At 44.9% G+C, this 24,998-nt stretch overlaps 1 protein-coding gene across 1 annotated transcript in view; it reads left to right on the forward strand.

Annotated features, from left to right (window-relative positions):
* Nucleotides 1–23,953, forward strand: part of Clic5 (chloride intracellular channel 5) — a 99,807-nt gene extending 75,854 nt beyond the window's left edge. Inside the window, exons 5-6 of the mRNA XM_047558025.1 lie at nt 13,328–13,512; nt 19,143–23,953. Coding sequence (XP_047413981.1) covers nt 13,328–13,512; nt 19,143–19,310 — 353 coding nt within the window. The 3' untranslated portion in view covers nt 19,311–23,953. The remainder of the gene's footprint in view (nt 1–13,327; nt 13,513–19,142) is intronic.
* The last annotated feature ends 1,045 nt before the right edge of the window (nt 23,954–24,998 follow it).

The raw sequence follows: 24,998 nt of genomic DNA on the forward strand, positions 1-24,998 counted from the left end.
ATTTTGCTTTGATTAGCATTCTTGCAAAGAAAAACAAATAACCTAGGCTGGGTGGAACCCACCTCCCAGGTTTGGCGGGCCCTGTACAGTTGTACATAGTGGTCTTAGCATTTCCCTCCCCTGGAGGGTCCTTGAGGCTAAGAGTAAGAGGGAGGGAGGGGCCCAGTGCTTCCTCTGGCACCTCCCAGAGCTGCCCTGAGATTCCTCCGGAGGGTCTTTGCTTTGGTTCATTATTGAGGCGGATGCTTGCAATTTATAATTTAACAAATTTTGCTCCTGAAAGGAATCCTTGGGCAGTCGTAAGGAAGGCGGTTGGTGTTGGTGTGGTGTGTTGAATGGGGCAGGCGCGGGGCGGGAGGAGGGGTAGAGGATGGTGGGTCCTGCGTGGGTGGGCGCATTCATTAGTGGAATTTTGCTGTGTGGGCTCCCGATTGCAGCAAAGCAGAGACCACCAACACCATTCCATGTGGTGGAATTTCCCGCTGTCTGACCAGAATGAGCGCTCCTGGCCTGGCCTGGACTCAGATAGAGACCAAGGGAATAAAGGAGCATTAAATGAGTCATTTGCACACAAGTTAAATGCTCTTTCACCTCTAGCTACCGTTACCTCATCCTGTGCAACTGACACCTCTTGTTTTTGTGCAGTACACACATGGGAGCTAGGTCTCTCTCCCTCTCTCGCTTATGCATTTTGTGTGTGTTCCAATGTTTCTATGTATTAGCAAAGACCATTGCCTACCTCCTTAAAGAATAGGCTCCTATATTGATTAATGTGCAAAAAATGTAAATGCAAAGTTCTATTAGTGACGGGACAAAATGTGGGTCTCACAGCTTTACCGTTGAGCACGATGGTGTTGATATCACCTATGCAGGTGTGTGGGGCATTGGGAGCATGGTAGCTGGATTGTATGATGACTGCACTCATGAGTTCTTGTCCATGATCAGCATGTAGCCTTAAGGAAGAATTCTCCCCTTGTTTCTGCAGACTCTTGGTGAAAAATGGCTCTGGATAAATTACCCTGCAGAATGAATTCCCCCAGCTTTTAGTAGAACTCGGGCTGAACATAATAAACGTGAAATCCAGCACCTTCAAGTTAAAACTTCAACCATCCCAATTTATAAACTCTCCCTGGCAAATTTGTCACTATGTTGTTCACACAGGATGAGTAACCCTGTGTCCATTTCACATACAGGCACACTGAGGCCTGTGGGTGTTGTTCAACAGACACCACGGAGCCAGAGATATAGCCAGGATACAGCAGGCATTGCTTGACTCTTAAACTTTTTGCTAAAAGCAACTATTATTTAAAACATCATAGTTGAAATCAGGATTGATTACTGTCTAGTATTCTGAATTTATCAAGGAGGATAATTTGTTGGAAGAAAAGTCACCGCATAGGACCTTGACTTTGAAACCCTTGACTTTCTTTACAGTTCTTCTCTAGAAGCCTTCTCAGGAAGGCTCCCAGGCACACATACTGTGTATGGGTGAGCCCAAGCAGCATCGTGAGCTGAGGGCACACACGTCTAGGACTTCAGTATGGAACAGCTCTTCTCTTTGTCTTGCAATCAGACCAACAAAGTGACTTTGAATTCCAGTTAACATGGCATCTTCAACAAAGGACACTTGGACATTTTTAGAAAGGTGACAGGGGAGAAGGACTTTGGGTCTCCAGGGCAGCAGCTTGTGAGAAGGCAAATGAACGGCAGATAAAGGCTGGTTGGTTAAACTTCCTCATGTGGATTCCTCTGGCGCCATCTCCAGGTTGCTGGGGGCCCAAAGTTGTCCTCCGTGGGTAACCTTTGTTCCCTACTCTCTGCCTTTGTGAATCTACATCCTACTTTTAGACAAACAGAGGAAAGCAAAGAGCTTTCCTGCATCTGCATCTTCTTAATTGTCTTCAACACAATCACTAATCCTTTATATTTTGGGGTGGCATATTCTGGGCTCCCACAGAGTGTGGCTAGAAAGAAGAGGTCCTGAAAGCACCCAGGTGATCCTGATGCTGCTGGCTCAGGGCGATTCTTTGAGGAGCAGGAGTGGGCAGCTGTCTGCATGGGTGAGTCTCACTCATCATTATTATCCCCAGAGCCCAAATCAGTGCCTGACCCAGAGTGGGTATTCAATTAATATTTGTTAGATGAATGGGCAAAGCATATCCCAAACACCTCAAGATGCCCCCACTACCTGTTCCTTCACCTGAGAGAGGATGAATGGGCCCACCCTACCTATCAAGGTCAGGGGAGTGGAGAGGGCATTTCCTCCAAGCTACTTCCTGCTCCCTGTGGAAGCCCACCTGTTAAGCCTGAACCACAGTGTAGTTCACTTTATGCCATGGGTTATCTTTCTCTGAAGCACCCCAGGTCTCACTTAAAGTTCATGATGTTCTGTGACTAGAGCTATCTTTCATCTGAGACCAAACAATGGTCTTATAACCTCTGTGATATGAAATGGAGCTTCAAGATTTAAAAAAATGTAATTTAGAGCCATCATCGAAAGGCTATAAAGATCTGAGCCCTTCTCTTCCGAGACCATCAGTGTGCTGCCTGTGGTGTTTGCTTAAGTGTATTTTTCTTTTCGCCTTTATTTTTATAGCTACATTCAAGGAAAACTATATTTGGTGTTAAAGCTGTAACTTCACCAAGAGTCAAAAGGGAAAACACAGAAAGCTAAAATCTAGTGCTCTTTCAGCTAGAAGCCAGAGAGCAAATTATTTTTCTAGGAACCCTGGTGGAAGAAGTATTTAATGATCTGGACCATGGTAAATAGTTTTCTCCATGCCTTTGTCCAGAACCTCTTCCATTCTTTATTATTCCTGGGAGGAAAGGGTTCCACTATGTGATTACTCAGGTCTGCACCACCCACTCTGATAGTCACGTGACCATTGACTGACATTTGCCTTGACAGTTGCTCTTGTTTTGTTTCCACTGGAGGTACCACGGATGCATTTTACTCAATACTTTAACCAGGACTGGCTCTCTGCCTCAGTTCCGTGTCATTTGACAGAGAGACACAGGATGTAGTAACCTATGCTTCTCTTTAGTCTCTGATAACAAAGAGCTTGGGTCCCCCAGGAGGGCATCCCAGGCCACACAAATAGAATACCTTCATCCATTCCCAAGAAGCCAAGCACTATCCTTATACAAAGACAGGGAACCATTGTGGACCCTCTAAAGAGCCATAATCAGTTACATGAACATATAGAGTCACACAGTTTTGAGGTCCTGCATCTTCCTTGAAACACCACTGAACAGCTCATTCTTTCAACAAATACTCATTCTGTAGCAGACACTGTGCAAGATGCTAAAATAAAAATCAAATCATGAAATATCAGTAATACATATATATGTTGGCAGAGTTGTGTTGGGTTACATATAATAGAAACTCGATTACAGTGGCTAAAGCAAATATTTATTTTATTTGACTTAGCAAAAGCCTATAAGGCATTTTACTATGTGCCATACCCTGTTCTAAGTACTCTTGATAAATGTTTATTTCTTAATAGGAATTTGCTTTTCTCACATAACAAGAAGTTCAGAGAGTGGAGAGTCCCAGGCAAATATGGTTGCTTAAACAATTTATGGATCTGAGTTCCTAGAGCACTGAAGATTCTCCACCTTGGGTGTGTGACTTGTATCCTCATGTGATACGATGGTTACTCTGCTTCCAGACAGTACATCTGGGTTTCAGGCACTGCCAGCTGTCCTCTATTCCCCAAAACCCTTTGGTACATTTCTACTTGCATCCTATTAGCCAGAACTTGGTCATTTAGCCTCCTGAAAATCTGGGAGTTTGGAGAGATGAGTATTTTAGATAGGGCACATTGCTACCCTGAAAAAAAAAATATCTGGGTTCTGTTTTCTATTAGTAACAAAGAAGGGGGGAATGCATTCTTGCATATAATTCACTTTCAAGTTAAGGTATTTTCCCCCTATGGTGAAAATATCTGATCCAGCCACGCCAAAAAAAGAAACACTATTTCAAATTCTCCTTTGTGGTTGACAAAATCTGAATCATTACACCTCCTAGATTTTAGGAAACAGAAGTATAAAATTGCACACTTAATTTGCTATATTCTTACTTCAAATTTTTGAAGATGTAAGCCTCATGCAGTAAAACCTGTGCAACTAAAGCACCCAGGGATGACTTCTGCCCCCGCACTGTAGTCTGTCGGGTGGGTGAGGGCCCTGGGAACTGCTCTGAGCTGGGGGATGATGTCATAACTGGGGAATTTTGCGGAAGCATCTGTCACCCACAACCTCTAAGGTTGTCCCATTTCCCGGTTGTTAGGGGAAGGCTTCCAGTGGTAAGACTGCAGGCCTGGCTGCACAGTCAGAAGGAAAGGGCCAGCTGAACACCCCTGCTCATGTCAGCGCTTAGGAAATGCAAGAAGACTGCATCGCTGCTCTGGGCGACCTCCTCAGGGCAGAGAATGAGTCAAGTACCACATTTACTGAGAGGACCAGAGCAGCTTTTTTCTTGGATCTAAGAATTTATGAGCTTTTTTGGGGGGTACACTTGGATTCCCATACAACTCATACCCTACACATAATGACAGCTTACTGTGTCCTCTGCAGGGACTCAAGTATTAGCAACCCAATAAAATGCACTGTGCTGTGATCTCCATTTTGCAGATGAGGAAACCGAGGCATGGAGGTCAAGCAGCCTATGCTAGCTAGTATGTGGCAGAGCCAGGACTGCAGCCCAGGCAGCTGGCCCTGTGGTCTTGGCCCTTGACTTGCGTGTGTTACACATTTAATATTATCCGTTATTTAAAATGCATGTGGTGCTGAGTTTTTAAACATGGGTAGGTTATTTTGGAAACTGTGATCAAATCAGTTCATAAACCAATGGGTATTCATTGAATGACTACCATGTGTTTCCTAAATATACTCAGCAAGCCCCAGCTTCACCACTGAATCCTAACCTCACAGTCCCTGAGGAGCAAGGGCCACCAAACCTGGCTCACAGGGAACCCTTTAGAGGACTATTTAACAAATAAAAGAACAGGCAACTAGAAGAGAATGTATAGATATTCACAGAATTACCAAAGCCAGTAATTATTTAGAGTTGAGGTGGCAGGGTGGCTGTTTTTAAATTTGCATATGGCTCTTATATATGAAAGATATGACCATTTGAGGGTGAAACAAGACAAATGTGATCAAATCACTTCAGCCTGAGTATTCTGAGTGAGGAAGAATTGAGAAAGCACCAGGTCTGCCAACTGGACTGGATGACTGATAAAGTTAGAATCTCCCTGACCAGACCATTGCCAATGTTTGACCGTCCACAGTAAACCTAATCTATGGCCTGATGCTTAGAAATAACCTCTTAGAAAATAACCATGAAAAGCGCATAGATATCAGCCTGATTCCGTCTGCTACATAAACTACAACTAGAATTAATAGCTTCAGTCAGCACTTATGTCGTTCTTTCTATTAGCACAATGGGTTTTACAACCATTTATGAGTTTCTGGAACACCTAATAGGAAACACATACGTGTTCTTGTGAACACGGCAGGAGAATGTTCTTTGATTAAGGACAGGCCAGAAGGGGTCGCCACCGGCCCATGGCTAGAGTCGGGGCCCTGCTTCCTAATCAGGAACACATTCTCTCCTGCTGGCTCCAGACTGCCAGCTCGCTCCTGTGTTTCTGCTGTTCCCTCTCAGCTGGCTCCTTTCAGAGTCTGCCTCCCTCCCTCCCTCGCTCTCTTTCTCTCTCTCTTCTCTCTCTCTCTCTCCTGTTGATAAATAAACATGTGGGAAGTTTGCATGGTACAGATTGTATACACCAAAGGAAACCTAAATTTGAAGACCTAAGTGATAATTTACTGTGGCTTTGAGAAGATTTAGAAAATTATCTGGACCTGGAACTTGTCTACATTATCCATACCTCCCTTCATATTTGAAAATATATGAAAGGCATGCTGAAGTTGCCTGAATTCTTTATCCTGCTGATGTTCTAAACACAGCTATGTAATAGCCCAAGTCTCTCTTGCCTTTAAAAAAAAATAAAATGTGTGTGTGTGTTGTTATCATCGTTGGGTAAAATCCTTCCAAGCAGGCAATATACAAATGGATTTGTGGAGCTAAGTACAAAGAGAGTGCTTCACAAGGATCCTACTGAGGAAGGAGCTGGGTGAGGAATATGCCTCTTCCTTCAGGAAGAGCCTCTAGTTCCTTTGAGATCTATCAGAGTGTTCCATTGACTCCGTGATTCTCTCCACCCAAGAGGGGCTATGGGACATCCCACAGTGTCCTGTGTCCCAGTCTACCCCAGACACAAGATTCAAATCCTGTCTTTGGAGTGAAGAATCATTTATTGGCCTCTTCTGGAAAGAACTACAGGAGCTTGTCATTTAATTCATCCTCCCTCCAAGGCCAGAATCCTTTCTAGAACAACTAACACCCAAGGCAGCATGTGCTCTGGACTCTTCTGGAGCCCTGCCTCTGCCACCCGAGGGCATGCTAGGGTATCTGTTGGAGTTGTCCTTGTCTGTTATGTTCTCACAAATTGCTGTTTGTCTTTCTAGTTGTTCTGCTTTCACCAGGGCCTGGAAACAGAGATCTGGGAATTACTTTCCACTTGTGAGCTCCTGGGTCCTCACAGTTAGGACAGATTTGACATCCTCCTTGCTGTCAAGCTATGTCCAGTGTTCCCAGCCTGAGGCCATAGGTGGATGTGAATTCTCCAGATGATCAGATCAGGAAGAGCTGACATACCCCTGTAGCTGGAGAGAACAACGCCCCACCCAAAGCGACTGTTTCAGACAACTGTAGACCCCTAATGCTTTGGGAAATCCAAGAGTGAGCCTCATCCTGAGTTCTCCAGGATCCTTCTCAGACACGAGAAGTTCTAGGGTATTGGGTTTCACGTCTAACACTAAACTTCTGCCTTGAGCTGATCTCACCCTCACCAGTGTCTTCTTCTCCCCTATCCTCTCATAAACTTAAATTCTACAGCAATAATAATAATCAACGATAATAGCTGCTTTTTATTATGCTCCTCTTTTTGGAGGGTACTGAGAATTGAATTCAGGAGCACTCAACCACTGAGCCACATCCCCAGCCATATTTGGTCCCTTCTGCACCAGGTGCTGCAGAAGCTTCATGGCAAGCTGTGAACAGCCATAAGCAGAGACAGGACTTAGCTCAGGCCTCTAAAATACATCACTCTGCGGCTATCACCAGTCTCCACAGGTGAGCCTAGTGCACAGCTCTGACACCCTGACTTTCACTCCCTCTGTCCCTCCTCTGACAATACCACTGCATGTAAATCTGGCCAGAAGACCCAGGCACAGCAGAGGGGACCCCACCCAGCCTGAAACAAAGTCCCCTCCCCATATTCTAGAACCCTGTGCCCTGAGGACCTGGTGCAGACAGGCTTTAAGTGACCAATGGACCATGAGGATGAGCCACCCCTGTGGGCTGGGCCTTCTAGAAGACCACCATGGATGCAAGAACCCCAGTTTTGTCCTGCTTTGTAGTTTTGCCTTTGCACGGTCCTTCATTCTCCTACTTCCTGACTGTGAATAGTTCCCCAAACCCAAAAAATGAATGTAGAACTTTATGTTTTGTTTTGTTTTGTGCTGGGGGAGGGAAGAGGGGGTTGCACTGCCTATCACAAAGCCTGGCATCCTAAAAATCCCCTGAGAACATCTTTGTCTTCCTCAAGGGTCTCAATTTGTGAGAATATGACAGTACAGGCACTTTGCCGGCGTGGCCTACACCTCCCCTTGCCCCCATCTTCCTGTCTCTCTGGGTCCCTGTGCTGCCCCAGCCTCCCTCATCCCCTGATCTTTGGCCTTGGGTAACTTGGCTTCTTAGTTTCTCCTCCCTGCTCATAGCTGGGCATGGAAAAAAAAGCATCATTCCTCCAAAAGGTGAGGGAAAGGTGACATTAAATTCTTTTTACTGGTTATCTTTTTGTTACTGACAATAATTATCATTCAGTTTTCAACTTTCAAATATCAACAAGGCTGCCTTCTTTGTCTTTTCTCTCCAAGAATACATGACGGCCAGAGAAATCACGGTGCGGTCTCCCTTGGACCACAGCTGCACTTCTTCTTATGCCCTTTGGTTATGTCCACATGAACTCAAATGAGATGAAAAGTCAAAATACATTCTATCCTCCAGGTATTTCTCAGTATCTAGGTGTTTCCTGCTTCACTGCAAAATCCAAGTGAATTTCTCACTGTGCATTATACTGTCCCACAGACCATGTGACAGCACTGGCCCAAGCACAGGCAGAACAGGCATTTGTTGCTGAGAAATAGTGTGAAGGACCCTGGGAGGTACTGCACATGGAGATAGCTCCTAATCATGGTCACTGAAAGTACCAAGGAATCTGACCAAAATCAACCATTAATAGCAGAATGCAAATGTTGTCAAATTAGCTGAAAGGTAGGACATAAGGGGGTGATATCCTTTTGCCAGGGAAATAATGGTGGATGAGGCAAGTCCATAGCATGTGCCAGGCCAGGTGGAGCCCCAGGAGCAATGGGGCAGCCCTTGGCACCCAGAAGTGGCCTTGCAGAATGGGAGAAACTTCAGTTTCAGAATCCAACAGCCTGTTTATAAATTCTGCCTTTCTCCTGTTGTAGGAGAACTAGGGCTAGTATTTTGACAATATGTTTCTTGTTACCTTTATATATATATATATATATGATTCTAATCCATCTGAGGCATCCATTAGCTCTGGAGACATTAGAATTTCTGTCAAAGAAATTCTAAGTGAAAAAAAGCAACTCGATATTCAGTTTTCAATATTCAAAACAACATTTCCAACAAGACAGTATCTTTGTAACCTAAGAATTATCTTAAAATTTTTCTACTTTCTTTTATCTCTCAATTTTCACCCATCAAGGAACCTATCAGGAGGACTCAACTTGTGGAGTCCAGACAGTCCTTTTGCTGGTGTACCAATGCCAGGAGTCTTGCTGCTCTGTAGCCGATGGACCATTTGACATGGGAAAACTAAAAGGAAAATCCACCTCTTCTAGCTCAGGGGACTTGGGGATAAAGGAGAAGAGAGAAGCAGGAGTGAGGGAACTAGAACTGTTTCTAGGAGTCCTATGCACTGCTTAGTTCAGGGATCTTTCCAGAATTGGGAGGGAGTCAGGCAGCCCACCTGTGACCCACCCCTAGGGACCACATCCCCATGGTTCCTCTGGAAGGAAGCATAATTGAGAGGTAGGACTTATATCGGCTTCCCAAAGCCTCCTGCCCTATAGATTCCAGAACTCCCAGCCTCCAGCAGCATGAGGTCACAGCAGCCCCAGAGCGAGGGAGAGGGAGGTTCTCTGAGAAACTGAGCTCTTCTATGCAAAAGAGATTGAGAATTCTCTAAAGGGAGTATTTGGATTATTACAGCAGACTAGGTTATAATCCAGAATGGACTAAATTATAGCTGCTGTTTTCCCACCACCCAGGGCATGGGAGCTTGTAAAGAAGGTCATAGCAATTACAAACCAAACAAGAGACTTGCTCTAGTGCATCCTGGGTGGTGGGGAGGGTGTTAAGGACCCCACTGTGTGTGCTTGCACAAGTGGGTGTGCCTACGTAAGTCTAAGACTTGGTTTCTTTATGTTAGATGAGGATAAATAATAATCCCCATCGCCATGGCCTCCTTGTGCATTTAAGCAATAGGTGGCAAACCCTTCCCTGGGTCAATTCAGAATTTGGTGGACTCTATTTCCTTGCTGGTTCTGGGGAACGGGACTGAGAAGCAACAAAAGGAAAAGCACAGTGCAGAGGGTGCTAAGCCCAGGGCCAGCACCCGACAGCTCCTTCTCCACAGGAGAACTGAAGAGACACCCATCCAGGCTGCAGAAGACAGCCAGAGGTGCGCCTAGGGTTCTTATTTCTTTACTAGTGCACATGCCAGAGGAGAGCCATGCATGGGACACTATGTAGCCCACAGACCTGCTCCCATCTTTTCAAAGACCACCTTAGACATCTGCCCTCTCTCCACATGGATTATGAGAGCCCCAGGGGTCCTGCTGGCCTTATGCTCATCAGTCCCCAAGCTGTACCCAGCTGTCAGCAAACCAGTGCAAATTGTGCTTGCACGACCTGGTTGGAGGCTGGGTTACAGAGTTGGCTCCCGGGTCCCCATTCATCCTCTGCATACTGGTAAGACTATATTATTTTCTTAGCTCAAGTTGCTGTTTCCAAGACATTATTTCTCTATGACGAGAAAACAATATTAGGTCTTATGTAATATCAACCTCAATGAATCTGGAAGTGATCATGGAATGGGTGGATTTTTTTTCCCTCCTTAAAAAAAGAGAAAAATAAATTTGAGATTGTTTGCATATGGCTGAAAATATTTATGAACTATTCCCCTTGTTTCCTCATCACATATTTTACCCAGTGCATTTGTGTGTGGTACAGAATAAATCTTTATGAGGAGCAGAGGAAAGAGGGGGAGAAAGCAGTAAAAAGACAGGGTATCCATCAAGTACCTGGGTATGTGTTAGTGATCCTGGGTCTCTGGGTACTAGGGCCCCAGACTCACTTGCTGAGGTCGTCCCATCCAGCTACCCTGAGGAAACCCTTTGGAGCCGGGGTTTCAAATACAAACACTGAAGGAATTAACATCTCTGGTTACTCTGCTTTCCTTCACAGACACTCTCCCTCTTACCAGAGCAGAACATTCAACATGAATGGTTTCATGACCTAGGTGCCATTAGCCAAAAGAGACCATTCGATTCGTGATCCCAGATTGTGCCAGGGTCAGAGCACAGAGTGGGCAGGTAGGAGAGAAAAGAGTTGGCAGAGAATATATGGGTGCTGCCATTTGTTATTTGGTTACTCAGCAGTGCTTTAGCACACAGGTGTGTTGTCTCAGTTTACCTCTAACGGTGCCTGACAATATGGCTTGTCACCAAGGCCGATCCCCAGGGAGCATGAGGGACAGGGCTATGGCTGTGCATTAAGTAAGTAATGGAAGTCAACTCCAGGCTGTTGATTTTCTCCTCTAGGGACCTGACCTCCAAATTGGGGCTTCTTAGAACATCTCATTGAGTACTGCACATTGGAATTTTTAGGAATATACTCACCAAGAGTATGGGGTGACTGACAGAGAGCAGAATGAGCACTGCATGTGGTAATGCAAAGCAATAACTCCCATTGACTCATCGCCCTTGTGTGTTCCAGGCACTGTGCTCCAGGAATTGTCCCTGCATTTTCTGAGTTAATCCTCATAGTAGCCACAGGAAGGTTAGGTATCTTTAGTTTCATTATTGCAATGAAAAAAACTGAAGCCAGGAAAGTTGAGAAACTTACCCAAGTTCACACCTAGTTGCAGGACCACGATCTGGGCAGGATTTGTAGAATCTAAGGTCAAAACAATAAGTACAGATAAAAATTTTAGAAATCAGACCCAAGACCTTAAAAGACACCTATGCAATTATAAGGGACCTTGAAGCTTAAGCATCTGCCGCTGTTGCCTATTGAATTTTATTCAGAACTGGCCTTGCAAGGAGCTTCAGTCATTGCTCTAGTCCTCTTCACCAATTTTTATGATAGTTCCCAGGCCAGTGACTTGGGTACAGATTTGAGCTGTGGCTTGCTTAGGTCTCCAAGGGGCACCTGGAATTACAATTTACAAAGTCACATTTCCCTTCCTGCATCTCTTCAAGGTCTCTTGGATGATGTCAGTGGGTCAAATTTTGACAGGCACTCTGTTTAGTTTTTCCTTTTTCCATTATAACCAAGATTTCACCATAGTCTTTATAACTGAAAAAGGGGTAGAGGGATTTGAGTAAGCAAACAAATGGAGTACAAATCACAAGTGCTTCAGGGAGAAAAGCATAATGAGTATGGTCCAGGACCCACCCTCCCTCTGCCGTTGCCCTTGAACAGTCTGGTAATCCCATCACAGTCTAGACAGTTACTAAGGGGAATACAAGCATTTTTCCCAGCCCTGCTCATTCTGTTCTCCCAAACTGGAAACACAAAGCAGACGATGAAGCCCAAGTTCAAATGCCACACCAGGGAGGAGGAAGTATTGAGAAACTACATCCAACCTCCAGCCGGTCTACACACATTCCAGTAAGCGTTCAATTGATTTTTCTTGGGCTGGTGTCATTCCATTGTCTCAAACAAAAGGCCTTCTGTGAAAAGACAAAAGCAGGCTCTGGGAGGAGAGGCTACAGAAGGCACATCTGGGAAAATCAGAACAAGAGGACAGTCCCCTCAGTTTCTCCCGCAGGCAACAGCTCCCTTGTATCTGCTGGAAGAAGCATCAGGTCTGACTCCCATTATCTCTGTGGCAGGCTCTAAACCAAAGTCTGGAAGAACGACCAACCGAGGGGATGGGGCTGACCACACAGGTGCAGTGGGTAACCACCCGACCAGCCATCCCTTCCAAGGCCACCCTCAGTGCTCAGGTAGAAGGTGTTTGTCAGTGCTCGACAACTGGAATGGACTGAGATTCTGTGTGGAAGGACTCTGGTGATAGTGACCTCCCACAGTTGTTCTTTGGGTACTCTGCTCAGCTCATGTGTCTAAATGAATTACCTGATAGATAATCATTGGAACAGGTCTATGAAATTCTTCTGCCACATCTTCCTCCTTTGGGTGTTTGTTCTTTGAGCTGTATCTGTGACAGGTGTTTATGCAACTGGGATTGCACACTTCCAGGGGACACTGCTGCCTGGCAAGCTGGCCCTGCCATTGGGGACGGCTCTGCATTGTAGACAACTTGCCCTCGGTTAAACTAGTGTGTGTCCTTGGTACCCAGTGCTCCTGGGAGAGCAGCACCCATCAGGGCTGCTGCTCTCAGCCCTGTGGCATGGCTCCCAAAGGTCTGGACCCTGGGTTGGGTTAGCCAGTTAATGCTTTCATAAAATCTGGTTGCATCTCTATCCACGGAATTCTAAACAGTTTTTATTTACTTGCTTATGTACTTTCTATCTACAAAATTAATGTGTGGGTTTATTGTAGAATATTGACAAAAATACAGATAAGCATAAGAAGAAAATAAAAGTTGACTAGGATTATTGCTCTAGAGATAAGCACTGCAAAGACTTTGGCATTTATCCTAACTGCTTTATTTCTACTTTTATATGTTTTCCAAAAAAGGGGGGTATCTAATGTTCATTGTTAGGGTTTGCTTGGGGGGGTCATTAAATACACTTGTACTGCAGGTGTATTATCATGTTCATGTTCACGGCTACCAGGTATTCCGCAGCATGTGGTGAGCTGGCAGAATGATGAGGGAGACCAGTCGGGATGAGTTACTCTGTTCTGAAGACCCTGTGACTGTATCCAGTGACAAGAGAGTTGACTAAATGTCCTTCTTTTGCTCCTCTTTGCCAGCCCTTGAGAGAGGCCTGACCAAGGCACTGAAGAAACTGGATGACTACCTGAACACCCCTCTGCCAGAGGAGATTGACACCAACACCCGTGGAGACGATGACAAGGGGTCCCAGCGTAAGTTCCTGGATGGGGATGAGCTGACCCTGGCTGACTGCAATCTCTTGCCCAAGCTCCATGTGGTCAAGGTAAGGGAACGCTCTGCACAGGTGCTAGTGAGATCAACTTGGTGGATGAAGTCAAGATCCTGGGCTCTGAAGTAGGGACCCAAGGTCAGCCTCTGCTGCTTACTGGTGGCATAGCTTCTCTGAGATTCAGTTTTCATTTATAAAATAGGTACATATTGGTTACCCTAGGGTTCTTGGGAGAGTAGCTATGGTGTGAAAATGCCTAGCATATGGTAGGAGCTCAATATAAAATAAATGCAATATCAGTATTGCAGATAATCATATCACTCCAAAGCCTCTTCCTAGAGTTTTGGCTGGCTGCACCCCAGCATCTCCATTATATGAGCCCTCGTGTGTCTTCATACATTTCTTTGTGCACAGGCCCTGTAGCAGGTCCCTGGAGTAGGAAGCAACTCTTTCCTCATCTATCGGCTGAAGAGATGGAGGCAGCAGGGGGCACTTCCTGGCTCTCATTGCCCTTACCATCTGCAGCATGTGTGGTGTAATCCTTTCCTAGATGACAAATCTTAGGACCTGAGAGTTGGGAAGAAGGAAATTCAGAAGCCACCTAAAACAATCTCCAAACCCAAAAAACTGGTCTGATTTCTGCTGAGCCTGTGACAGGCTTCTGGAGGCTGTGATGGCGAATTTCTGGGTGGTAAGGAACCCTCTGCCTGGTGAGCCATGTTTACCTTTTAGACAGACAACTCTGATTATTAAAATATCTCTCTTTATATGGAGTCCAGCCATGTGCCCTGCATCTCGTTTGTTCTCTGAAACAACACAGGCCCACTCTCCTGTGCCTCTCTCTTGAAAAAAGGAAATATAACCCCCAGAGTTCTCTAAGCTAACACTTCTTCCCACATCCTTTTCTAACCCTCACTGCTTGAAAAAAAAAAAAATACAATGGGGTTTTACCATCTGACTGTTTCCTATTTTTATACACGTCATACCTTATCATCTCAGCCAGACAATGAGCTTCGTGGGGATAGGGCCTTCTTCAAGCATGATGATAGATGCATGGTAGCCCTTTAATAAATACTCATTGATAGATCATTTGATCACTGTGTGTGTAACCTTATGATAGCCAGTTTCTTTCTACCCTTTGCTAAGCAGATTCAGATTCCACCATTCCTCTGCAGGGTACATTATGCCTATGACTTTTCAGCTGAAGACCTGAGCTAGAAATGCAGGCTTTCCTCCAATCATGGCACAACCAACTTGCATTGCTACCACCTAGCTGGGCATGCACTGGTGTTGCCACAGGACCTTGGTCAGAGCTGGAAACCAGAAGGGAAGTATGTGCTTATGGGGTGGGCCAATACAATCTATTTATAGGAAGACACTGGGCTCAAGGCCAAGCCAATGGTCACTTGAAAGTGGTGTCAGTTAGCTTTGCATCACGGTGACCAAGAAACCTAACAAGAACAACTTAGAGAAGGGAAAGTTTATTTTGGCTCATAGTTTCAGAGGTCTTAGTCCACAGTTGGCTGAGTCTATTGCTCTGGGCCCAAGGTGAGACAGAAAGTCAGGGCAGGAGCACATGGTAGAGGAACACTGTTCATTCATGGCAGCCAGGAAGCAGAGAGAGAAAGGGAAGGAGCCATGGGGAAGATGAACCCTTCAAGGACTCATGCCCAGGGACCCACCTCCTCCAGTCACACCCTGCCTGCCTATAGTTAGCACCCAGTTAGTACTTGTACACTAGGATGGACTGATTAGGTGACAGCTCTCACAAGCCAATCATTTTACCTCTGAACATTCCTGTATTAACACAGGACCTCTTGGAGGACACCTCATGTCCAGACCATGTCATTGGTTCAGTGAAGCTATGTCACTTGGGAGTTATTACTTACTGAATGCCCCACCACCAAAGAATACTTTATTCACCTTTTTCTGAGGAATAAGGAGCACTGTTAGGTACAGTATGATCCCTGTTCAGTCATACTGTGTCAGAGCCATATAATAGAAAGATCAGGAAATCAAGTTCTAGTCCTATAACTTGCACCAACTGCACCAACTGCAGCATGGCTGAGGGCAAGCATTTCAACTTTCTAGAATTCATCTTTCTCCTGCCTAAAAGAGGGAACATGGGCCAGACCCCTTTTTGCCTCCTTTTCCTCCTTTACTTCTCTCCTCTCTCACTCCAACATGTATCCATCAGTCAGTGATGAATCATTTGTTGAATAAGGCAAACAAATGATTCTCGCCGGCCACGTGCACCACCCCCTGATTTCTTCAGCTCCTTGCAGCCCTCAGTGACTCAGTGAATCCCCTGTCCTTGGGGGAAGTTCAGTGGGTTGTTCTCGGAAGAGCTGGAGATCAGATGGAGGATGGCCTGCGAGGGAACAAAGGCCGGGCCTGGGCTCCTGTCTCCTTGGATTTCTGCTGATCCAGCTTATCAGATCCAGGACCTGGCAAACCTCTGCAGTGCAGAAAGAGTGAAGGGGGAGCCAAGTCAGGCCTCCAGTTTGGCCTCAGATGCCAGAGCTCACTCTGGGCTATGGGAGCTAACCATTTTCATATGAAAGAGCAAATTTGAAACATGAGCATGAGGGTTGCTTAGGACGTCAGAGCTGCGTGCACATCCTCGACTGCTGGCTCTGCCTGGCTCACTCTCAGGTTCCTGTCCATCTGTGGACACTGAGGTGTCCTGGTCCAGACACTCACCGATGGCCAAGTTTAGGAAGAGGGAGATGGATAATGTGGCAATTCTGAGGGGTCCTAAATGATTATTAGGGAGATGAATGGACCCAGTGACAGAAATTCATTTGTGAAATAATTCTCTTTGGAATTTGAATGTGCCTGAGGGACAGATAGTATCTTATTTAAAAAAAAAAAAAAAAAATCCCACCCTTCCAGGTGTGGTTACAGTCATGTTCTTCTTTTCTGAGACAGATAATGAGATTTCAGGGACAGGGAGCAGTGGGCAGGGGGCAGGGGCACCATCTTCCTTTTTGGGGATCTCATCTTCATGCAGATAAGGGGGTTCCAGAAAGAGCTCATCTCTGTGATTGAGGAGGAGAAGCAAGACAAAGTTAGAGGGACTTTGAACCTGAGGCAGCTCCTTAGGGCTTTCAGCAAGTCAAAGCCCGGGGGTATTGTTCTCTTAGCCATACAGCAATATTAGTTTCATAACTAGGATCTCTGAGTTGGCTCATTTCTTGATCACCTATATAGGCCTTGTGGCTAAGTGGAAAGAACCACAGACTAGAGAGCAGGGCCTGCGATAAACAGTCATGATTACTCAATAGATCCTGGTTTCATTAGTGTCCTGTGCAACACAGTATAAATCACTTCCCCTCCCTTGGCTTCAGTTTGCTCTTGTAAAGGAGCTTCAGTCTTTAAAATGAAATGATTTGGGGACTGGGGATATGGCTCAGTGGTAGAGCCCCTGCCTAGCCTGTGTCACCCTGGGTTCAATCCCCTGCACTTCAAAACAAACAAATAAGCAAAATTAAGAGATTTGTTTTGTTTCTGTTACAAACAAACAAAATTAAGAGATATACTTTGATGTTTGGGTAACTGAAGACTGTAAAGATTAAATACAACTCTTTATTGAATCCCTACTCACCTAACCTTTCTGTGCCTTACTTTTCTTCTCTGTAAAATTGAAATATAATAAACTCCTCTTAGGAAGTTATTTAGGAATAAATAAAGTGATAGTTCTCAAAGTGCTTCAAGCAGCCCTGGAAGCAGAACACAGCCGGAGTGGGTACTTGCTGCTGTCGGTACTGGCTTTGCATCATTACTGAGATTTTGGAGGGGTCCACAATGAAGCAGCTGCGGTTCCTGTCCTTCTTCTCCTCATGAGCTAGGGAAGAGAAAAAGGACACTAAAACAGTACTTTGATTCAGGGTAGACGATAACTTAGGGTTGTAATGGAATTTCTAAAGTGGAACATGGAAGGAAACGAACGCACCCTCGTGGGAATGCGCAACTCCGGGAAAGTGAGCCTTTCGTGCCACAGGCCCTTGTCACCCTCCCCTCAGCACAGCTGCCTGCAGGCTCTGCACGTCACTGGAAAGATGAAAGATGAAAACACACCATGGCTGCCCTGGGGGTTCTGAGCAGGCGGATCCCAGGGCCAGCGGTCATGGACCCTCTCTAAAGAGAATCAGCGCCTTGGGAGTGACGCTGCTCTCTCGGAGCCCTACCCAGCTCCCAGGGGCTAGAGGCAGGACCAGCTCATGTGCAGTGAAACCAGGGCCCTATGTTGAAAAATAGCTATGAATTTTCACATATTGATGGCAGAGGATGCACAGGTGACGTGTCCAAAGCTGCCCTGGCTAGAGGGACATTCAAAAGACCTGCTACCATTCACAAAGGAAATGCATGCAAATGGATGGAAGCTAGGCCTCAGTGAGGTAATGTTTATTGAGTACTTACTATGTGCCAGGTACTCCTCTAAGCATTTTCTATGTACTAACTAACCTAATACACTAAGGTATTTCCTATCATTACCTCCATTTTAGAGATAAAAAAAAAAAAAAAATGGTGCTCAGAGAAGCTAACTAACATGCCCAAGGTCACAGAGCTGTTAAGTGGAGTCAGAATTGTAAATCCATTTCACTGAAATCCAAAGTCCAAGCTTTAGAACACTATGCTACTGTTTAGCAACAACACAAACATCACTTTCTCAAAACTCTTCTAGTTCATGTCCCCTGAGTATGGCAAACCAGGTAAAGAACAGACAACACTACTTTCTCATTCCCACATCACAATCTGAACGTACATATACATTACAACATCTAACTTAACTTTTTTGTTTTTTCTCTTCTATGAATAATGATGGTTTATATATATATATCATAATTATATATATATGTGTGTATATATATATACATACATATATATATGATATATATATCATAATTATATATATAATTATATTATATATATTATATATTATATATTATATATATTATATAATATATATAATTATATATTATATATATGATATATATATATCATAATTATATATGTGTGTATATATATATATACATATATATATATAATTATGATATATATATATCATATATATAAAAGAATATTAACCAAGGAAAGATGAAAAGAAAAAATGTCTCTAATGCTGTCAATCAGACATAACCACTGTTAATATATACAGGCTTCTCCAAATGTATTCACTTGCACATTAAATGCAACAGTCTACTGGAAACATTTTGCAGCTCACTGGCTTCCCCTCAACAGCAGCATTTTCAAGGACTCTCTGGTATGCCATTGTATTTATAAACAAAAAGCATTTATTCAGTTTGTGTAAATTTGTGTAAATTTGTTGTACTGTTAGACAGTAGAGTTGTGCACTATTTTTTGCTGTTTGAAATGGTCCTGCGATCATAATTATGTGGCTAAATCTTTAAGTATATCCACAATTATTTCCTAAGGGGGGAGAAAAATCCCTAAAAGTGAAACCACTAGGTCAAAGGGAAAATTACACTTACTTAAGAAACGGAAGATAATATCCAGGTAGCTCTGCCCCCTTGCATTACAGACGTTCTGCTGGTGGCGCCTGGTGGCGCATGGTGTCGTGCCAAAGGTTTCCCGGAAGCTCCTTCACACGCGCGGGCCGCCAACATCTTCTAGTGGTTTGTTCCCTGCCCTCACACCGTCTCCCCCTGTCATCTCTTTAGATTGTGGCCAAGAAATACCGCAACTACGATCTCCCAGCCGAGATGACAGGCCTGTGGCGGTACCTCAAGAACGCCTACGCACGGGATGAGTTCACCAACACCTGTGCGGCCGACAGCGAGATCGAGCTGGCTTACGCCGACGTCGCCAAGCGCCTCAGCAGGTCCTGAGCACTGCAATGCCTGTCCCTGGTGCACAAGGCCCCCCTCTCCCCAAGGACTCCACTCTACAGACTCCTCTTCCTCAATGCCTCGGGAAACTTTTTTTTTTGTAATCAGGTCACATCTTGTTGGCATCACCGGAACTCCCTCCTGAGATCATCTTTTAAGGTCAGCGCCATCCCCTGCCTAATTACGCAGGAATCTGGCAAGCATAGAGGACAGAAGCAGATCACCTCTCTGCCTGCTGGCCTGATCTGGGACGGGTATATTGGGGTCAGTTTGAAGAACCCACCTGCCTGATGGTGACTGGTCCCTTCTGCCAATATCAAAATATCACTCAGATGCTTTAGAAACACACACCACCAGCTCCTTATCTTCCCTCCTCTTTGTCAGTAACTGCAAGGCCGAGGACAAATGCCATTTGAGTTGTTATTTGAGATCCATGCCTTGGTAGGGAAACACAGGGACTGGGGGAGAAGGGAGCTGGCCAGGGATTTGGACATCTGGCAAACACACCTCCAGTAGCTCACTGCTTCGGACACCGCTGTCCTTGGGCACTGAAGGCCAGATTGCAAAGTCACTTCAGACACATTCTCAATTCACTGCAGTGCCAAGGATACTGCAGTGCTGTTGTGTGCCTGGCTGATGCTGACCCCAGGTTTTTGTGCTGTTTGGCTCTCCAGGAAGGAACGTGGCGTGCAGTTCTGAACCAGGGTGAGTGGGATGGGGAGGGGAGGAGGACTAGTGTTGATGCCAAAGGGCCCACAGGGTCTACCAGCCACGGGGTTTGCTAGCTTAGGAGTGAGTGTTTCATGGGCAATTTCATGCCTAGGTTTGACTGTGCTTATCAGTGAGTGGCTTGTGGTCCGTGAGAAAGCAGACAGGAGGAGGGAGGGGGATGGGTGAAGGTAAAGGAGCTCATTCTGAGGCTTGATGTTCCCTGGTAAACATGGTCTTTTCTCCCATGATCTAAGTCTTGGACTCATGATATCATGTAACTCCCAACCTTATGGCAAAAACCCACAAATTGGCCAAAAATATTTTCCCAGTTTCTCCAAGTTGCACCTGGATGCAGGTGTGTTGAGTGGGTGCCGTCAGGCAGCTGCTCCTGGCCAATTTGGCTGCAGCCTCTGTTGGATGAGAACTGTGCTCAGGAAGCAGCACAATGGTGGAACACCTTAGGGAGACCTTCCATGGGCCTTTCTGACTGGGAAAGCCATGTGGTTTGAACTTGAAGAAAAAAATGTACCCATCTGGGCTAACTTTACTACCATCCATCAGACTCGGCTGCCAGATGAAATGAAGGCAATCATGTTCTAGCTACTATTTCCCTCCTTAGTCATTGTTTCCTCAAGTTTCGCCGCCTTAAGTGCTTACCCTGCCTGAGCCTGGGGACCTGTGCGGAGGAAAACTAAGAAAAATGAACCAATCATCAACTCCCTGGTCCAATGACTGCGCCATGAGGAAATCCATCAGCCTCTGGCCCTGGCCTTCCACAATCCTTCCTTCCTCGTCGCTTTTTGTGGAGGGCGAGGCTCCCAAGTGCCGGAAAGCCCCTGGACTTGGCTCATTTCTCAGCGAGGACAGGAAAGCACGATCCTGTCCTTGGAAACATCAACAAATCCTAACCCAAGCAATCACTGGACCCACCTGCCTCCAGGGAGCTCCAAAGAAAAAGACTGACCCATTGATGAAACCAGGGGAGGAAGCAAGAGGGCTTTCCCGACTAGCCAACTGAGAAGACCAGGTTTCTCAGGAGGACAATTTACAAGCCTCAGAGAGCTTTGAAAAGGCAGAATGAGTTGATTCATTTCCACCCTAAAGGAAGCTTTCCACAGTCTCTCTGGAAACTGCCCCTGGAGATGTTTAAAATGGAGAACGGGTGAGGAAACAGCCCCTTTTCTGTGAGTAGAGGCCCCAGACTGGCCTTCTGGGGGCCTGAGAGCTGGAAGGATCCAGGTCTCATGGTTAGTGTGAAATCTCGCTGTTCTTGGGAAACTTCTTGATTTTACAGCACTGTGAGAAGAAGGAGGCGGTTCACTGTCCTGTGCCCAGGTGGCTCCACTGCAAAGTCACCGCAAAGTCACACAGAGGCACCCAGGGGGAGCAGCTGCTCAGCCCAAGGGAGACCACAGAATGCTAAGGAGGCTGATGTGATATCAGAATCCAGCAATTGTCAAGTTTTCAAAAACAAACAGGCCAAACCAAGTCAATATTGTTCTTTCTAGATGTTCTTTCTGTGCTTGAGTTAATTTTACATAAATAGCAATATTTAGGCCCTGTGGGGGTACTATGTGATAAATTATAACCATTTTAAAGAGGGGCAGGAGTTAGAGAAGGCAGGCTGTTTTGGGTACTTAATTCAAAAATACCTTTTTATTTCAGCAGTAGATCATCATATAACACAACTGACTATTGGCTTAGAGTTATGTATATAAAAATAACAATAATATTAATAGTACTACCTTCTAATTCCTTTTTTTCCAAAAGATATTTTTCTTCAGTTCCTCCAGACTCTCTGGGCTTTAGCCTTAACCTTGTCACATGCACAGTGCACCGTCTCTCAGCTACAGTGTGGTGAGGTCAGGAACCACCTTGAGGAGAACTGAAAGCTCACGTCTGGACTCTGAACTCCAGAGATTTTGGAAAGGAGATGGTCCTTATAATTGGCCCTGAATGAATATCAGGACCTTGGAATACATTTCATTGACACAGAAATGGGATTTATTTGTGTTGAGATCCTGTTTTATTTTGTATTCATTTGTCTCTTTTGACTTTGACATCCCAATTTTTTTGTGGGGTAGATTAATAAGAGGCAGAAGCAGAAAACTAGAGTCACACTCCAGTCATCCCTTACTCAGTTATGGAGTTGAATTGACCCACCTCTTCAGGACTTCCTCTTAGGTTAGTTGGCCCAGAGAGAAGGGATTGGATACATTTTAATAACTGTGCAAGATTAGCTGGATAAGTAACATATTGATTGGTCCAGAGCATAGTTCCTTTGTCTCCTGACAAAGGAAGACAAGTGTCTGACAAATCCACAGCCACAGTCATGGGTGTAACTCTCCTTTTAGGCAAGGGGTCTGGGAGCCACCTGGCAACCAAGGAAATGAGTTGAGAAGTGGGAAACTCAAGCACTGTCCTCAGTGTTCCCTCCTCCTGCTGTCAGGTCCCTGGTAGGATCTTGATCTTCACATAAGAAAAGCCACCAGCCAGGTGGGTGGTGCATGCCTTAGCTCCACCTGCCCAAGAGGCCGAGGCAGGAGGATCATGACTTTGAGGTCAGCCTGGGCAACTTAGTGAGATCCTGTCTCAAGAACATTTTGAAAAGAGCACACCAGAAGTGAGATTTCCTGGGCCATATTTCCTGGCATTTATCACATAAAGCCACAGAAACTTTTCACAGTCCTGTGCCTGGTGGTGGCTGCTCTGTGGATGGACAGTACTAAGGGTTTTAGGATCATCATGAGATGGAGCACATCTAGAAGAGAGAAAGCCTGACCATTTAAGAGGCCCAAGAATCAACAAGGCCTAGACAAATAGCATGAAGGAGAAGACAGGCAGGAAGGGCAGGTGTGTCTAGTAAGAATCTACCATCACTATGAAAATCTGCATCTAATATTAAATGGGTCTAGAAGCAGCAGGTGTCCAGCAGGTGCCTCTGTGGTTTGCCTTCATCCCCACTGGCCAGAAACCAGTTCACCTGCACAGGGGATCAAGACACTGGTGCCACCTTCCTTGGAAAGAAGAGACACTTAAGGCTAAAACTAAGTTCACTGATTCCCAAGGTATCACTTTCCTGTTTATTTTTCATATAACATTAAGAAGAATCTGAAGAAAGCATTAGAAAAAGAAGAGTGCATGTGAAGCACTGGATTCTGATATCAGGAGAACATAAGTGATCTCATCAATGGCCTTGGGGACCTTCTGCACTCGACCTGGGGCCATGTGTCCATCACTTTCTGCCATCCAAATCAGGCAGCATGTGCCCATTCTTCTCCCCTGGTCAATACTCTCTCAGCTTAGTTTCAGGTCCCTTTCATCTCATAATTAGGTATGATCCAAACTGTGCATAATTATACTTAATGTTATCTAAGGAAATAGATCCAATCCTCCCATCCAACTACCAAAAGCAAATAAAATATTGCCTAATATAATGTGTATTTCTGTAAAAGTAATCTGGGTTTTTTGGTTTTGGTTTTGGTTTTGGTTTTTGGCAAAACATAGTTTTAAGAATCCACTCATCTAAAGTATTTTACATATAGTTAGAGATTTCACAATATTAACTATGCATATATTTAAAATATAAAGTATCCAGCTGATGTTTGTAGTATTTTTCTGGCCACCTGATAGTTCTGTTTTTTAAGCTAGGGAGTTGACTCATTTAGCAAAAGATGCCTAGCTTTTATAAAAGGACAAGCATTTCATTTTATAAAGACACTCCAACTGATGGTTATTTGATTTTCTCAAGACCTTTAACTGTGGCGATAAAATAACAGGCCTTGCTTTCAAGCCTTAACAAACATAAAATGCCTTTTAATAAAGATATAGCTGAGTGTTTTCCTCATAACTCTGAACCAGTTATAAATATGTTTCCCAGTCTTGATTGGTATTGACTGATTTAAATAAAGTTGGTTTATTTTCAAATATTACAAAAGTGATCATCAGACTTTTTATTTGAGGTGGGGATTTTCTATACTGTTTTAAATGACAAGTATGAAATATCTCTTTTCTTCAAATAAAGGTGGCTTTATTTTCCCAATTCAAAAAAAAAGTTCATTCTTTTTTAAAAATCAAAAACAAATAAAAAGAAACACAGGAAAAGAAAAGGAAAAGCAAAGAACTTAGGAGTCAACCATCCAAACATCATTTTTTTAGGCAAGGCTAAAAATTCTTAGCACATGGTTAGGTAAAACATTGTGGCAACACTCCTTCCTGCTTCTCATTTCCTATATTTATTGTCACACGCAGGGTAGGCCAACAGTGAGAGTCCTGGTGTGATTTAAAGACCTTAAAAATCTCTGTCTGCTTATGTGCAAAGCTACTTCTTGACTCTCAGGGACTGAGCCCCAGTATCCTCCCTGGCTTGAGGTTCCAGCCTTAGCACCACACTACTGACTCTGGGTTAAACTCAGTAAGTTCTACCCAAAGCCAGCATAAGGTCCAGAGGGGCCCTCTCTGAGCATTCACACTACTGAAAAGGGCCAAGGTCTTGGCCATCTCCTAAGGTCCTCCATGCCATCACAACAGCTCCTCAGAAGCTTGGAAGGGATGAAACAGTTGACTCTAGAGTGAGTCTGGAGGGAGGGGCAGCCTGGAGTCAACTCAGTCAGGTGCAGCAGATGCGGCTGATGGTCCTCTCACCACCCTGGCTACCTGCTTCATCCTTGGGCAGAGCTCTCCCACTCCTTCCTACTCCTCCCACCAACCCTCCTGTCACTCAGGCAAGAGTGATTTCATCCCAGTGCCAGGGGTAAATCACAAATGGCCCAAACCCTTCTCCGGGTTGTGGTTGGTTTCACAATGGGATCCTGACCAAGTTCTACCCAGTATTCTAAGAGAAGATTTGCTCAGATACTCCTGGGAAAGATCTCCCTGTTGTTAAGAAAGTGAGTTTTTAAGTCACTAATTCTGGTGGTGATTTTGGAGGTAGGTATGAGGCCTGGATGTGCTGCCATTCTCTGGGGACCATGATGG

The sequence above is a fragment of the Sciurus carolinensis genome, chromosome 7, assembly GCF_902686445.1.
Source record: "Sciurus carolinensis chromosome 7, mSciCar1.2, whole genome shotgun sequence".
NCBI classification, from domain to species: Eukaryota; Metazoa; Chordata; class Mammalia; order Rodentia; family Sciuridae; genus Sciurus; species Sciurus carolinensis.